A 13876-nucleotide genomic window follows, 5' to 3' on the forward strand; every position below is an offset into this window, starting at 1 on the left:
GGATTGCCAGGGGCTGGGGGGGTTGTTCTGGGCATGAGAGTGGCAGTGGGGTGCTGTAGCAGAGCCCCAGTGCTTGAGGAGGGTGGACTAAGCCAGCAAGAGCAAGTTCCCCATGAAGGAGGGGAGTACAGAAATTCCTAGGGTTAGGCTACAAGGAATTAAAGCTAGAGGAGAATTGTCAGTGGTGTCTGCGGGGTGGGGAGCACAGAGAGGACGGTACCTTCCCGACCCAAGGCCTCGGGCCCCCGGAGGGGGTTGTGGAACCAGGGGATCTGGAGGCAGGCGTGGTGGGGAGGACGAGGGCTGCCAGGTTTCCAGTGACGTGCTGTGGAACCTGGCTATCTCAGCCCGGGACAGAAGGGGCCTGGGCTTTGGAGCTGGTTATCTCAGCCCTGGTTCGGGCTGGAGGGACCCTGGGAATGTGCTGGGACCCTGGTATTTTGGGGGGCTCTAGGGTGGGATGGGGGCGTGGAAACCTGTTTTCTAATTCTTCCTCTCTTTGGTTTCCAGATGCGATCAGTGCCACGAATCCCCGTGTCATCGATGACTCTCGGGCCCGCAAACTCTCCAACGATCTGAAGCGTTGCACGTACTACGAGACCTGCGCCACCTATGGCCTGAACGTCGAGAGAGTCTTCCAGGATGGTAACTGCAGCCCTGGGGCGGAGCCGCGCAGCGCCCGTCCCTGCCCCCTCGCTCTCCGGCCGATACGGGGCTCTGGCACCTGCAGCCCCAGATACCTGTGACTGGCTCGCTGGAGTGCTTGTCTCTCCCAGAGGGCCTGTGTTAGGCAAAGGGAGTGCGAGGCTGGAGAAATGGGTGACTGCAAATGTCCTGGGAGGCAGGGAGGAAATCCAGTCGAATCCTTTGTATCTAGACATGCTGTGGGACGGGGACTAGCCAAACTGCTGGCCGGAGAAGCTGCCCCGAGTAAGGGAACAGAGCACGGAAACAGCTGGGGTAGAAAGCTGCTGCTGTTGCTTGCACGGAGCAGGGGATCCAGGGGCTGGCAGCCGGAGCCTGCCTTGGGAGAGATGCTGCAAAGGCTGCTCTCCCTTCCCACCCCGTCTCTCCAGGGTGAGCTTGGCTGCGAGCCCAGCGGGACAGCCTGCACAGGGCTGTGTGGCCGGATGGACTGGAGCTGCGTGCAGGGGAATGGGAGGAGAACTGTGCCCCCAAAGGAAGGGGCTGCAGGCCTAGAGGGTGGCATGGAAGGAGGTTTGGAAAGGACAGTGCACTGCTGGCATGGGAGAGGCTTGTTGGAGCAAAGGGCAGCTGAAGTGGAGCTGCAAGGAACGCAATCCCCTGCTCCCGGGCTTGATTTCTTTCTCGCTTGGTCCTAGAAGAGGGAAGCGTGGTCTAGTGGGCAGGGCCCCGGCTGACTCTGCCACTGACTGTGGGTGAGTCCTTCCCCTTTTGTAAGATAGGTAATGATCCTGCTCCCCCTCTGCAAAGCCTCCTGGGCTCCAGGGAAAGGGCTATCCAAGAGCTGAGGGTTAGGGGATTCACCTTCTCGGCGACAGGACCCATTGAAGTAAGAGAAGGAAGTGTAGCAGTGGTAACCCTGGTATTGAATCGTGCGCCTTTGGGAGGCTGGCAGGGAATACTTGGTCTTGACAGGCCGTGTGTGCAGGGAGGGGAGGAGCCAGATTTTCTTTGCTTTAGATGGTAATCAAGCGTTCAGTGCTTTAGGACTCCTGGGGGGTGCTGACACCACCCCCCCTCCCCCCCTGCCCCGGGAAACACTGCTCCTGGCCGTACTGCTTCACTGCCATTAGGCTAAATGACTTCCTACCGAGGGGTCGTCCAGGTACGTGGGGTGGACTGACCTAGAGAGAGCATGATGTGGCCAAGAGGGGGCGGCAGAAGTGATGGCTCTAGAATGGCTGGGATCCAGAGCCAGCTGTCAAGGGGAGGTCTGGACAGTTAGGTTGTAGTGGAGACCTGGATGAAACATGGATAAAGGGTCCTCTGACGACACAGGCCAGTGGGCCTGGGCAAGGTGTGTTCTGGGAGATTATGGGAACTGGCTAACTGAATTTACCAGACACTGCCAATTCGTGCACTTGGGACTCACCAGTGTGCACCCCAGCTTCAGCTCCGAGTGAAGTGTCCGTGACAGCTGGCACCTGCCTGCATGTCTCACCCTCTCTCTGGAACAGTGGGAGAGAGTAGGTGTGAGCCCCTGGAGCGTGAGCAGTGTGGAGGGGCTTGCAGGGGGAGATCTGGCCAGACAAACTAAGTTGTTTCTGGACAGGATCCAGAGGGAAGCAGGTTCCTGGGAAGTGTCTGGTACCTGGTGTCACTAAATCTGACTTGGAAATTCATTGAAATCAGCTGGGGGATGGCCCTCTGCCTTGGGCCAGGGCTGGCCGCAGGGCAGTTCAGCAGATACGGATCCGCAACAAAGGGGTGAGTTGAAGAAGGTGTCCAGTGTGGGCCACAAGGCTGCCAGCCCAGCACAGACACTGACTGCCTTTGGGCAAGTTGCTTCACCTCTCAGCCTGTGAAGTGGGGCCCGTGACCCTAAGCTCCCGCCTGGGGCTGTGAGGGCTTGGGGGCAGTGTTGGCAAAGTGCTGGGGCTGGGTTTTCAGTCGTGATCTGGAAGGACGCTGCGAGGTGTTGGTCAGCCGGGAGGAGCAGCAAACGCAGTCAAGCCCGGGAAGTGATCCAGAGGGGGTGAGATGCCTTGGAAGGAAATAGCAGAATGGGGCGTGGAGAGTGCTGGGTTGTAGCGAGGGTCGGGGCTCCTGGTGCTTCAGCCCCGATGCAGGCTAACCGCGCTGAGCGCGGCTGTCTGTGACTCCGTGCCTATGGCGCCCACGGGTGCCTGGGCATCACCTGCATGAGGGCTCCCGGCCGTGGAGCTGAGCTGGTGACCGCAGTGCTAGGGCAGCTGAGCCAGAAGGTGCAGTAATGCCCCGGGGCACATGGCTGTGGGCCGGGAGCGAGTGGGGCAGACAGCAGAGGAGCAGGCCTGGTGAAGCGTTACCGACACTAGAGAGGTGACACTAACCACTGTGTGCTCGCACTAACATACCCGGAGCACACTTGTCTACACGTTGCACAGCGCGATCACACTCCCTGGGAGTTAGATTTGCTTCCCCTTCCACCAGTGCAGGGCCAGGATGGAAGGGGATCACTGGTCTCATAGCCCCGGGGTGCAAACTGTCCTCCCACTACCATCCCATGGTGCACTGGCCAGGCCTGCCTAGCTCCGTTAGTAGCCAATGTCTGCTAGGGATAAACAAGTTCAGATCAGCAGGCCCAGATAACAGGCACCCAGCAGTCCCACCAGAGCTGGCTGAGGAGATCTCTGGCCCACAGTTGATAGTTTTTAACAAATCTTAGAATGCTGGGGACGTTCCAGGAGACTGGAGGAGTATCACTGTTGTGCCAATACTCAGAAAGGCAAGAGGGATGATATGGCCCATTAGCCTGGCACCTGTCCTGGGGAAAGTGAGACAGGATTCGTTGGATAAATCGAAGGAATATCATTAATGCCAGTCGAGATGGGTTTATGGGAAACAGGTCTCCTCAAACACCCCTGGTGTCATTCTAGGATGAGATTCCAAGATTGCTTGATAAAGGTGATTGTGTAAGTACGAGACTTGTCATCTGCAAGGCGGCTGACGTGAAGCTTTGTCTCCACTGACAAGCTGCCCTGGTGCAGCTCCGCCCCGTCACGCTCAATGAAGATGCTCCTCCGCCGATGGGTGAGGGGTTGGCGTAGGTGTCCCACCTCCCCGAGAGGCAGCAGCTAGGAGGGCAGGAGAAGCGCTCCCATCGAGATCGTGATAAGCGCCTTGTGACATAGCTCTACCGACAGAAGCAGGTAGCGCAGAGCAGGGCTTGGGGCTTGTCCATGCGGAGGCTGTAGCGTAGACGTAGCCTAGGTTGGCATAACCGATGTCACTGGGGTGTGACGAGGCCGCCCCCTGAGCGACATGCGTTACACCACCAGAAGTGCCGATGTGCACAGTGCTGTCAGCAGGAGAGCTTCTCCCGCCAGCACGGCTCCTGCCGCTCGCGGAGCTCTCTCCCGTCGGCATCGCGTGTTTTCGCCAGATGCGCTGAATGGTGCCACCGCAGCGCTGTACGTGCAGACAGGCCTTCAGTGCGCAGCACGCTGGGTGTAAATCTAGAGGAGCCTAGCCTGCTGCCCAGCGCCCTCTCCGTCCCCGAGGGCTGACACGGCCGTAGGTCAGAGCGCACGCCAGCACCAGCACTGTACGGCAGCAGGGCCTGCTTGGCCAGTTAGCGTGCGCCAGGCTAGTCTGCTGTAGACTGACACTCCAGCCTGCCGCACGCCGCGTCTCCATGTGGAGCAGCCCCTCGTACCTCTTGTATGGATTTAGATGGACTATGTGGGCCGAACATACGAACGGCCCTACTGGGTCAGACCAAAGGTCCATCTAGCCCAGTCTCCTGTCTTCCGACAGTGGCCAATGCCAGGTGCCCCAGAGGAGTGAACAGAACAGGGAATCATCCAGTGATCCATCCCCTGTCGCCCATTCCCAGTTTCTGGCAAACCGAGGCTTGGGACACGGTGTAAGGTGTAAGCATGACCCAGTCGCTGTCCAACATTAAACAGCTTTAAACAAGGTTTGAGGTTTGGTATCCAGAGACCGCAGCCTGCTTAGCACCATGGCAAACACTCCCTTAAAAACTCCTGTTAACCTTGTATTAAAGTCACAGAAAAGAAGGAATGATAGTTACAGCACCCGAAATGTTAAGTATTAAATCAGGCTCTCATTTTAACAACATTCCTTGTCTCTTTCCCTTTAGCTGTGGGGAGATTTTAGAAGGAATCCTTGTTTGACCGTCACTGAGATGGTATCACAGATGGTAATAACGGAACACAGACGTAGGTAGATAGATGAGCTGGAGCGGTTGTTGTTGCTAAAGTCTGATCCCATTTCCTAGAAGACAAAACAAGGCAAACACACACGAAAGGGGAGAGAAAAGAAAACAGAGAGAAAATGCAGCTTCTGAGTTAGCTGTCGACTTTCACTTGCACCCTCCTCCTGCTGGAGAAACGGGCCAGTGCGTGGTCTGATCAGCCACTCCGAGGCCTTGCAAACTTGTACCAGGAACAGGCTGTCAGGCCATTGCTTTTAGCTGCCTCTTTCAGGTCTCAGGCTGTGGCCGTGTTGCAAAATACCCCATTTTGGCCGGCCAAGCCGGACTCCTGTGAGACAGAAGGAAAAAGGAGAGGGCTTTGAAAAAGAAGGAGTGAGGTTGGGAAGGGAAGGACACGTGGGGGATGGGGGGGAGAGAGCCCAAGTCTCACATCGCAGGTGGCATTCGGGAATAGCTGGCGCTGGGGTCATCCGGCTCCCTCTCTGTGGCCCAGTCCGGCCAGCACATCTCTCAGGATTAGGATGAAGATGGTCTGGGGTCCCAGCAGAGGGTGGGGGAGGCAGTCGTGAGGATGGAGCATGCTCCAGTTGCCAATTTCCCCCCCCAAAGTCTCTTTCATTAAGGGCCTGAAAAGGAGGTGGTGGGTGGAATAGCCCATCCTCTCATTGTTTTGTCCATCAGCTGGGCCTAATTGCTGACATGCCAATTTTGGTTCACTGATTTTTGGTCTCACACAGTCTTGTTTACCAGACATGTTTTTAACATAGTCCTTGAGTTATGTCAGCAGGCTTTTTGTTTGGACTAATTCAGTTTTTCTGTCTCCCTTTTGTACCTTTTCCCACCAAAAGTTTTAGCTTATTGTGACATTTTGTGAACTTTCAGTCACTTCTTACAGTTGAATTTACAATGAGGATTAATTTGTAGGCCCAATCATTACAGCCCACCATGCGACATTCTGATTAAAATATCAGCACTATCCAGTATCAGTGAAGTGCACATCAGATGGATCAAGAGCTGGCTGACATCTAAAATATAGTTATCAATAGAGAGTCACCATTGAATGGTGGGGTCCACAGGGATTGGTACTTGGCCCAACGCTAGTCAACATTTTCATCAGCGACCTGGAAGTCCATATAAAATTACTGCTGATAAAATGTGTGGACGACTTGACGATTGGTGTCTGAGGAGATCAGACTAGATGATGATGTGGTCTCTTCTGGACTTAGTTTATGAGTTTCCAGCGTGATGCTAGGCAAGAGCGTTAGTGCGATCTTTGCATGTATAAACGGGAATAGGAGTAGGGAAGCGATGTTACCTCTGTACAGTGTTGGTGAGACTGACATGGGAACACTGCAACCAGTTCTGGTGTCCACATTTTTAAAAGGATGTTGAAAAGCTGGAGAGGGTTCAGAAAAGAGAGAGAAATGATTCGCGGGCTGGAGAAAATGCCTGGCAGTGAGAGGCCCCAGGAGCTCAATTTGTGTAGCTTCTCACAAAGACGACTGAGAGGTGACTTGATTACAGTCTAGAAGTACCTGGGCACTAGAGGGCTCTATACTCTAGTGGAGACAGGCAGAACACTGGCTGGAAGCTGAAACCTGACACATTCAAACTAGAAATGAGGTACACATTTTTAACAGTGCGATTAACCACGGCAACAGACTCCCCAGGGAAGTGGTGAGTTCTCCATTTCTGGATGTCTCTAGATCCAGACTAGGGGCCTTTCTGGAAGATGCTTTATCTAAGCGCCAATGGCTGGGTTCAATGCAGGGGTCACTGGGTGAAACAGAATGATCCGTCAGACACAGGAGGTCAGATGATCTGATGGTCCTTTCTAAGATTAAACTTTATGAGTCTGTGACCCGTCTGGTCTGCCTCCTTCACTCTGCTGCGCAGGGGTCAAGTTTTCTACGGTCTCCTCCATGTGCAATAGCTCTGCAGGTGCCATGGAACTCAATTTTTGTCACCATTTTGCTAGCATCAACATCCTGAATGATGATGATTCCCTTCTACTCCGGTTGCTGACATGTCTCGGAGGCCTTCCTTTGAGTGTGCGGCTAGTGGTAGCCGATGTGCAGGCAACGGGGAGTCAGGCTGTGCTGAATTCACTCTGCTCTGCTCTGGGCTCTGGAGAGCTGTGGAGAAGGGAAGGGTCGTCGGTTCTGGTGTGTTAGGGTCAGGGTAGCAGGGGCGAAGCAGCGGGACCCCTCAGCTCTCTGGAGCTCTGGAATGAATTCTCAGTGGTCATTTTCTGCCAGCCTGAGGTGCAGCGGGACAGCACAAAGCCTCCCTGCGTTGCTGCGGCCATAGACCGCAGGATCCTGAGGAGAGAGTGCTGGGTCTGTGAAATGGGGAGCACAGGGACAAGGGGTGCGGTTGAGATTTTGCTGGGGTGCCAGGATCTGTTTAGTGAGTCTCAGGATCCAGACACAGTAGCAGAAACAGTGACCAAGCGGGTTTGGCAGGAGGAGGAGGAGCCAGCTAGAGCAGGTAAGCAGCGTGTGCTCTGGGGCCCGATGCTGCTGGCTCGGGGAGAGCTGCCTTTAGTGTTGGATAAAGGAGCAGTTACGGTCTTGTCTGAGTGCGTAGCAATGTGTCTCTCCATGTCCTGCTAGTCCCTGCTCCCCCCACATCGCTGCTCAGCCCCTCCCTACCTGACCCCATTCAGTGCTCCTCGTTATCTCTCCGCTATTGTAAGAACATAAGACCACCTGACCAGGATGGTGATAGTGACTGTGAAATGCTCAGGTTGATTAGAGAGGCCATTAATGTAGGAAACTCAATAATATTGGGGGATTTCAGCTATCACCATATTGACTGGGTCCATGTCACCTCAGGATGGGATGCAGAGATAAAGTTTCTTGACACCTTAAATGACTGCCTCTTGGAGCAGCTGGTCCTGGAACCCACAAGAGGAGAGGCAATTCTTGATTTAGTCCTAAGTGGAGCACAGGATCAGGTCCAAGAGGTGAATAGAGCTGGACCGCTTGGTAATAGTGACCCTAATCTAATTCAATTTAACATCCCTGTGGCAGGGAAAACTCCCCAGCAGCCCACCACGGCAGCATTTAATTTCAGAAGGGGGAACTACACAGAAATGAGGAGGTTAGTGAAACAGAAATTAAAAGGTACGGCGCCAAAAGTGAACTCTCTGCAAGCTGCGTGGAAACTTTTTAAAGACACCATCATAGAGGCTCAGCCTCAGTGTGCATCCCAAATTAAAAAACACAGTAAGAGAACCAAAAAGCACCACTGTGGCTAAACAACAAGTAAAAGAAGCAGTGAGAGGCAAAAAGGCATCCTTTAAAAAGTGGAAGTTAAATCCCAGTGAGGAAAATAGAAAGGAGCATAAACACTGGCAAATGAAGTGCAAAAATACAATTAGGAAGGCCAAAAAAGAATTTGAAGAACTGTTAGCCAAAGACTTAAAAAAAATTTTGCTGTTACTTTTTAAGTAGATCAGAAGTAGGAAGCCTGTTAAACAACCAGTGGGGCCACTGGATGATCGAGATGCTAAAGGAGCATTCAAGGACGATAAGGACATTGCAGAGAAACTAAATGAATTCTTTGCATTGGTCTTCATGGCTGAGGATGTGAGGGAGAGTCACAAACCTGAGCCATTCTTTTTAGGTAACAAATCTGAGGAACTGTCCCAGATTGAGGTGTCATTAGAGGAGGTTTTGGAATAAATTGATAAACTAAACAGTAATAAACCACCAGGACCAGGTGATATTCACCCAAGAGTTTTGAAGGAACTCAAGTGTGAAATTGTTTAGGCTGCAAAAGAGAAGAGTGAGGGGGGATTTGATAGCAGCCTTCAACTACCTGAAGGGGGGTTCCAAAGAGGATGGAGCTCAGCTGTTCTCAATGGTGGCAGATGACAGAACAAGGAGTGATAGTCTCAAGTTGCAGTGGGGGAGGTTTAGGTTGGATATTAGGAAACACTATTTCACTAGGAGGGTGTGAAGCACTGGAATGGGTTAGGTGGTGGAATCTCCTTCCTGAGAAGTTTTTAAGGTGAGGCTTGACAAAGCCCTGGCTGGGATGATTTAATTGGGGATCGGTCCTGCTTTGAGCAGGGGGTTGGACTAGATGACCTCCTGTGGTCCCTTCCAACCCAGATCTTCTATGATTCTAATGCACATGATTCTCTTAGCTGCTGGCACTCAGCATGCACCTGTTGGTGTCTTGGTGGTGAAGTGTCTCCAGCAATGCTTTGTTCCCTTAGAGTGGCCAGGTGCAGGTGCTTCTCAGTGTCAGGATCTTCCCTGGCTCGGAGTAAATCAGTGCCATGACCAAGGCCACCAGCGCTGGGGGCTCTCTGCTCCAGCAGACCCTTGTTTTGAGAGCGCTTCTGCACCGTGCTGAGCTGACCTCTACACAAGGGCCCTTTTGTGCTGGACTTCTCGGCCCTGCTCTGGCAGAGGCTAGTTGTTAGCCTGAGTCCAGGGAGCATGTGGAAAGATTCCTGCAAGGCGTGCTGAGAGCGGCTGCAGCTTTGTCCGTCTCGCCAGTCCCAAGGGCTTGGATTCTTCCTTCTGCCTGTGGCCAGCGCCGGAGCGTACAATCAGGCTCCTGTATGTGCACCATTGAGTCCGACACCACCAGGGACAGGGAGTCTTCGTCCTTCCGGTGTTGGAGAGGTTCCTCAGAAATGTGTGAGGCCGAGCTGATGCATCATCTGCCACCATGTATCACCTTCAGCATCAAGGCTGCAAATCTGGCGTGTTGCTTGAAAACCACTGAGATTTCTGACTTTTGCTTCCCTGCCTGCCTGCTGGGGCTTGGCAGCTTGCGGTGGAATCCCATCCAGTCGCTAGATCTCGTTCAGCTTGGATGCGTGAACCAGTTTCACCCCATTGCGCTGCAGGGATCCCTCCTGAGGAGCTGCTCAGAGCAGAGGTGAGCTCCTCAGACAGGTTTTCTCATCCAGCATGAGAAACGGCCTCTTCTCGTTGTCGCCCTCCAGAGACTGACTGCATTGGCCAAACCGGACCGTCTCTACACAAAAGAATAAATGGACACAAATCAGACATCAAGAATTGTAACATTCAAAAACCAGTCGGAGAGCACATCAATCTCCCTGGACACTCAATAACAGACTTAAAAGTGGCAATTCTTCAACATAAAAACTTCAACAACAGACTTCAAAGAGAAACTGCAGAACTAGAATTAATTTGCAAACTGGACACCGTCAAATTCGGCCTGAATAAAGACTGGGAGTGGTTGGATCACTACAAAAAGTAATTTTCCCTCTGCTGATACTCACACCTTCTTGTCAGTTGTTGGGAATGAGCAACGTCCACCCTGATTGCATTGGCCTCGTTAACACTACAAAGGTAATTTTCCCTCTGTTGATATTTGCCCCTTCTTGTCAACTGTTGAGAATAGGCCACTTCCACCTTAATTGAATTGGCCTCGTTAGCACTGATCTCCCACTTGGGAAGGCAACTCCCATCTTTTCATGTGCTGTTAATATATATACTGCTTACTGTATTTTTCACTCCATGCATCTGATGAAGTGGGTTATATCCCATGAAAGCTTATGCCCAAATAGATTTGTTAGTCTCTGAGGTGCCACAAGGACTCCTCGTTGTTTTTGCTGATACAGACAACCACGACTACCACTCTGAAACCTAGCTTCCTTGGGAAGTTCCATGTGTTGCCCTGTCCCCTCAAAACTGGCTTGGAGCTCTCAGCGTAAGGATGCCTGCGTCAGTGTGGCTGTCGGAATGACACCTCTCTCTGTGGAGGGACAGCGTCCGTTCTCAGTGCAAGGGGCTGCATCAAGGGAAGTCACCAAATGCCTGGGAGGGCTCATGTCCATCTCGGGTGTCAAGATGTTCCCATTCCTAGACAATTGGCTAGTTTGTCCCCGTTCTCCCCAGGCATTCGAGGAATCATTCAAGGTGTTCCAGGCCCTCGGTTTCTGGATTCGAGAGAAGTCCACTCTCGTGCCTGCCCAAAGAATCTCCTTTGTGGGACCATCGAGGGCTCAGGCCAGGCCAAGGCAATTCTTCCAGGGATGTTTGCCAGTTACCCTTCTCCTGAGAGAGGATCCTCGGAGATCAGTATGAGTCTGCCGGGGACTAAGGGACACCTGGTTTCTTCACACATACGTTGGTGTAGTTGCAAATGAGGCTGCGACAGCCCTGGCTGGCAGCAGGATTCGCGCTCAGTGCAGATGATGAGGCAGTGCTCCCTTGGCCACCTCTTGGTGGAAGCTCCTGGATGCTGGGCTGAAGGGAGTGCAGCTGAGTTCTCTGAGCCCCTCCATTGGGATCATCACTGAGGCTGTGGCTGGTTCCCCAGAGCGGACAGCTCGTGGCAGTGAGATGTTTGGGTAGCAGTGTCTGGAACTGAGTGCTGGGGAGAGGCTGTAAAGTCGTCTGTGCAGCTGCTCAGGGGATGTGATGTTGTGTTGCCCAGTCACAGTAGAACACTTCCTATTTCGTCACCAAACAAGTGCGTATTGCAGAACAGTCAGGAGGGAATGGCTCTGTGGGACTGGTGCTTGGCCTGTCATCCAGCCGACAAAGAGAGTGCTAGAGATTGCCATGGGCACTGGGAGGAAGACTGGGTCTGGTGGTTGGAGCACTAGTCTGGGCTGTGGGAGACCTGGGTTCAGTTCCTGCTCCACAGCAAACATCCTTTGTGATCCTGGACATATCACATCAGGCTTGTCTTCATGGGACGTTACTGTGCAAAAAGCCAGAGTGTGAATCTACAGCGCCCGAACTTTCTGCACAGTGACATCCCATGTAGACAAGCCCTTGGTCTCTCTCTCTCTGTCTCAGTTTCCAACTGCAAAATGGGGTAATAGTCCTGCCCCCCTCACGGGGGCACTGTGATGATAAATACACTAAAGATTGTGAGGAGCCCAGGTACAGTATCTATGACAGGGACAGGAGTCCTGCTTGAAACAGGCCCCGGTGGATCTGCTGTTAAAGAAGTGGAGGACCCCACTCCAGCAAACATCAGCGTGAAGTGCCCTACAGTCTGCTCCAGAGACTCCATTCCATGGCCATGCTGGACTGGAACATCTCTCCACTGGCGATCAAACGGACACATGACGGGCCAGAGCTTGAGTCATGCTGGTTGCTCCAGCCTTGGCTAGGCAATGTGGCTGTATGGCCCTCCCAAATCTCTTATGGGAGCCTTCATTTTTCCTACTGGTACCCTGAGCCCTGCTGTCTCAAGGAGATGGTCTGATCCTGCCTCCTGCTCGGGAATCGCGCCGCCTCGTGGCCTGAATCTCAGGGCAGTATTTCAGACCTGCTGAGCCCAGCGGGAGTGCAGAAGGCATGCAGAAAACCCTCTGTCCTGGGGAGTGAAAAGGTTCTCTGTGGGCAGCAGATAATGTTTGCCTGTTCTCTGCCTGTCTAATCTCTTTGGGACTGTTGGCTGGACCTGAAGTCTCTGGGCCGTTCCTTGTCTTCTCCCCATGAAACCCCCAGTGGAGAGTCCTGCTGATTTTAGTCACGCTGCTGTTGCAGGATTCCTGAAGCCCTGGCGAATACCTCCAGAGAGCCTGCTACACTGTGGGACCTTTGCCTGGAGCCCCTGGGCGTGTGCTCTCTCTCCTTCCTGCCTTTGAAGACCCTGGGCCATATCCTGAGGATCTGGCCGGATGGTTTCATCACCGTTCTGTTAGCAAGCGGAGTCAGGCTAGGTCTGTGCTATGAGCGAGGGGTGCAATCCCCAGCTCGCATAGACGCACTCGAGAGCTAGCTCCCTTTGAGCTAGCGCGTCGAGACGTGTAACATCGCTGAGGCAGACCCAAGCGATGTTAGGGGCTTGTTCCTTCACCCGCTCACTTCCCTGGTCCTTCTCCCATGAGCAGAGAGCAGTAATCCCCGAAGTCCGAAGGTGCAAACAATCCGATGTTTATTGGGGTGAACTTCCAGCAAGCATGATTCCAGTTTCCTTCCTTAGTGTCCCCCTTCCCAGCTCTGACTCCACAGAGCCTTACCTGTGTCCCTGTTCCCATTCCCCCCTTTAGCAAAACATGATTCCAATTTCCCCACCCCCATTCCCTGTTCCCATTCCCCACCTTTCTTCCTGATTGACTGCAGACTATATAGTAAAACTTGAGTTCCGCTTAGCTATACCTTAACCAGCCATTTTACTGAAATTTAACTAACCAATCCTAACATATTGTAACATGATTATTTAACCAATTAGATCCCACCACCTTAATTAGTTTACACCCAGCAAAATTAATTACACAGCAGACAGAAACAATCACAGAACCAGACAGAGATTATGCAGACAAACAATAGGGAAATGGGGACTACAGTGACAGAACAGCACAGAATGAGGATTTCACACCCCAACTATTGATAAGTGAGTTCTTGCGAGACAGAATGCTATCAGACTAAGTTTCCTTTTACATCTTCTAGGCACTTCCCTTTCTCTGGAGGCGATAGGCGTTATCAGGACAGGATTGTATCCTAACAGACCAATGGCACCTTATTTCAGAGTGACTGGTTTGGGATGTGAGGAGGTGACCGGTTGCTTCCCAGCTATGGCTGCCTCTGCTGCTTAGCCAAAGGCCTTAGCCTAAGCACAGGGCCTCAGACTGTCACAGTAAGAGAAGGCCCTTACACCGGCCGACAGTGATTTTGATTCTTTCTATTATACCTCTAGAACTAGCCAAGTGATAAGAACACACCTAAATTTTTAGCGTATAGGCCTTTGCAGACAGGCCTGAATATCTATATCCTAACAAGCAGCAACACGGGCTGGCTGCCCCGAGTACGTACCCGGGGGCTCAGGTGGGTTTGTACTGCAGCTCCGCACCTGGTTTTAGCATGTAGCATGTATTGGACTTTGATTCACGCCCTGGCTCGTAACACAGACATCCACTAAGGGAGGGTTAGGGTTTAATAATGGATCCTCCCTTTGCCGTATTCTACAGGGGCTAATGTGTCCTGAGTCCTCATCCCAAACGTATGCCAGAGGCGCTGTCTGAAATCCACCTGCATCAGACCTCTTTAATCACCCTGTTCT

The 13876-nt window shown here is 52.7% G+C and overlaps 1 protein-coding gene across 5 annotated transcripts in view; it reads left to right on the forward strand.

The window, feature by feature from the left end:
* Nucleotides 1-13876, forward strand: part of AGAP3 (ArfGAP with GTPase domain, ankyrin repeat and PH domain 3) — a 238193-nt gene that overhangs the window by 109598 nt on the left and 114719 nt on the right. For all 5 annotated transcript variants that reach the window (XM_043541881.1, XM_037891515.2, XM_037891516.2 and 2 more), the window contains exon 6: nucleotides 511-645. In XM_043541881.1, coding sequence (XP_043397816.1) covers nucleotides 511-645 — 135 coding nt within the window. The remainder of the gene's footprint in view (nucleotides 1-510; nucleotides 646-13876) is intronic.

Source organism: Chelonia mydas, chromosome 2, assembly GCF_015237465.2.
Source record: "Chelonia mydas isolate rCheMyd1 chromosome 2, rCheMyd1.pri.v2, whole genome shotgun sequence".
Classification (NCBI taxonomy): Eukaryota; Metazoa; Chordata; order Testudines; family Cheloniidae; genus Chelonia; species Chelonia mydas.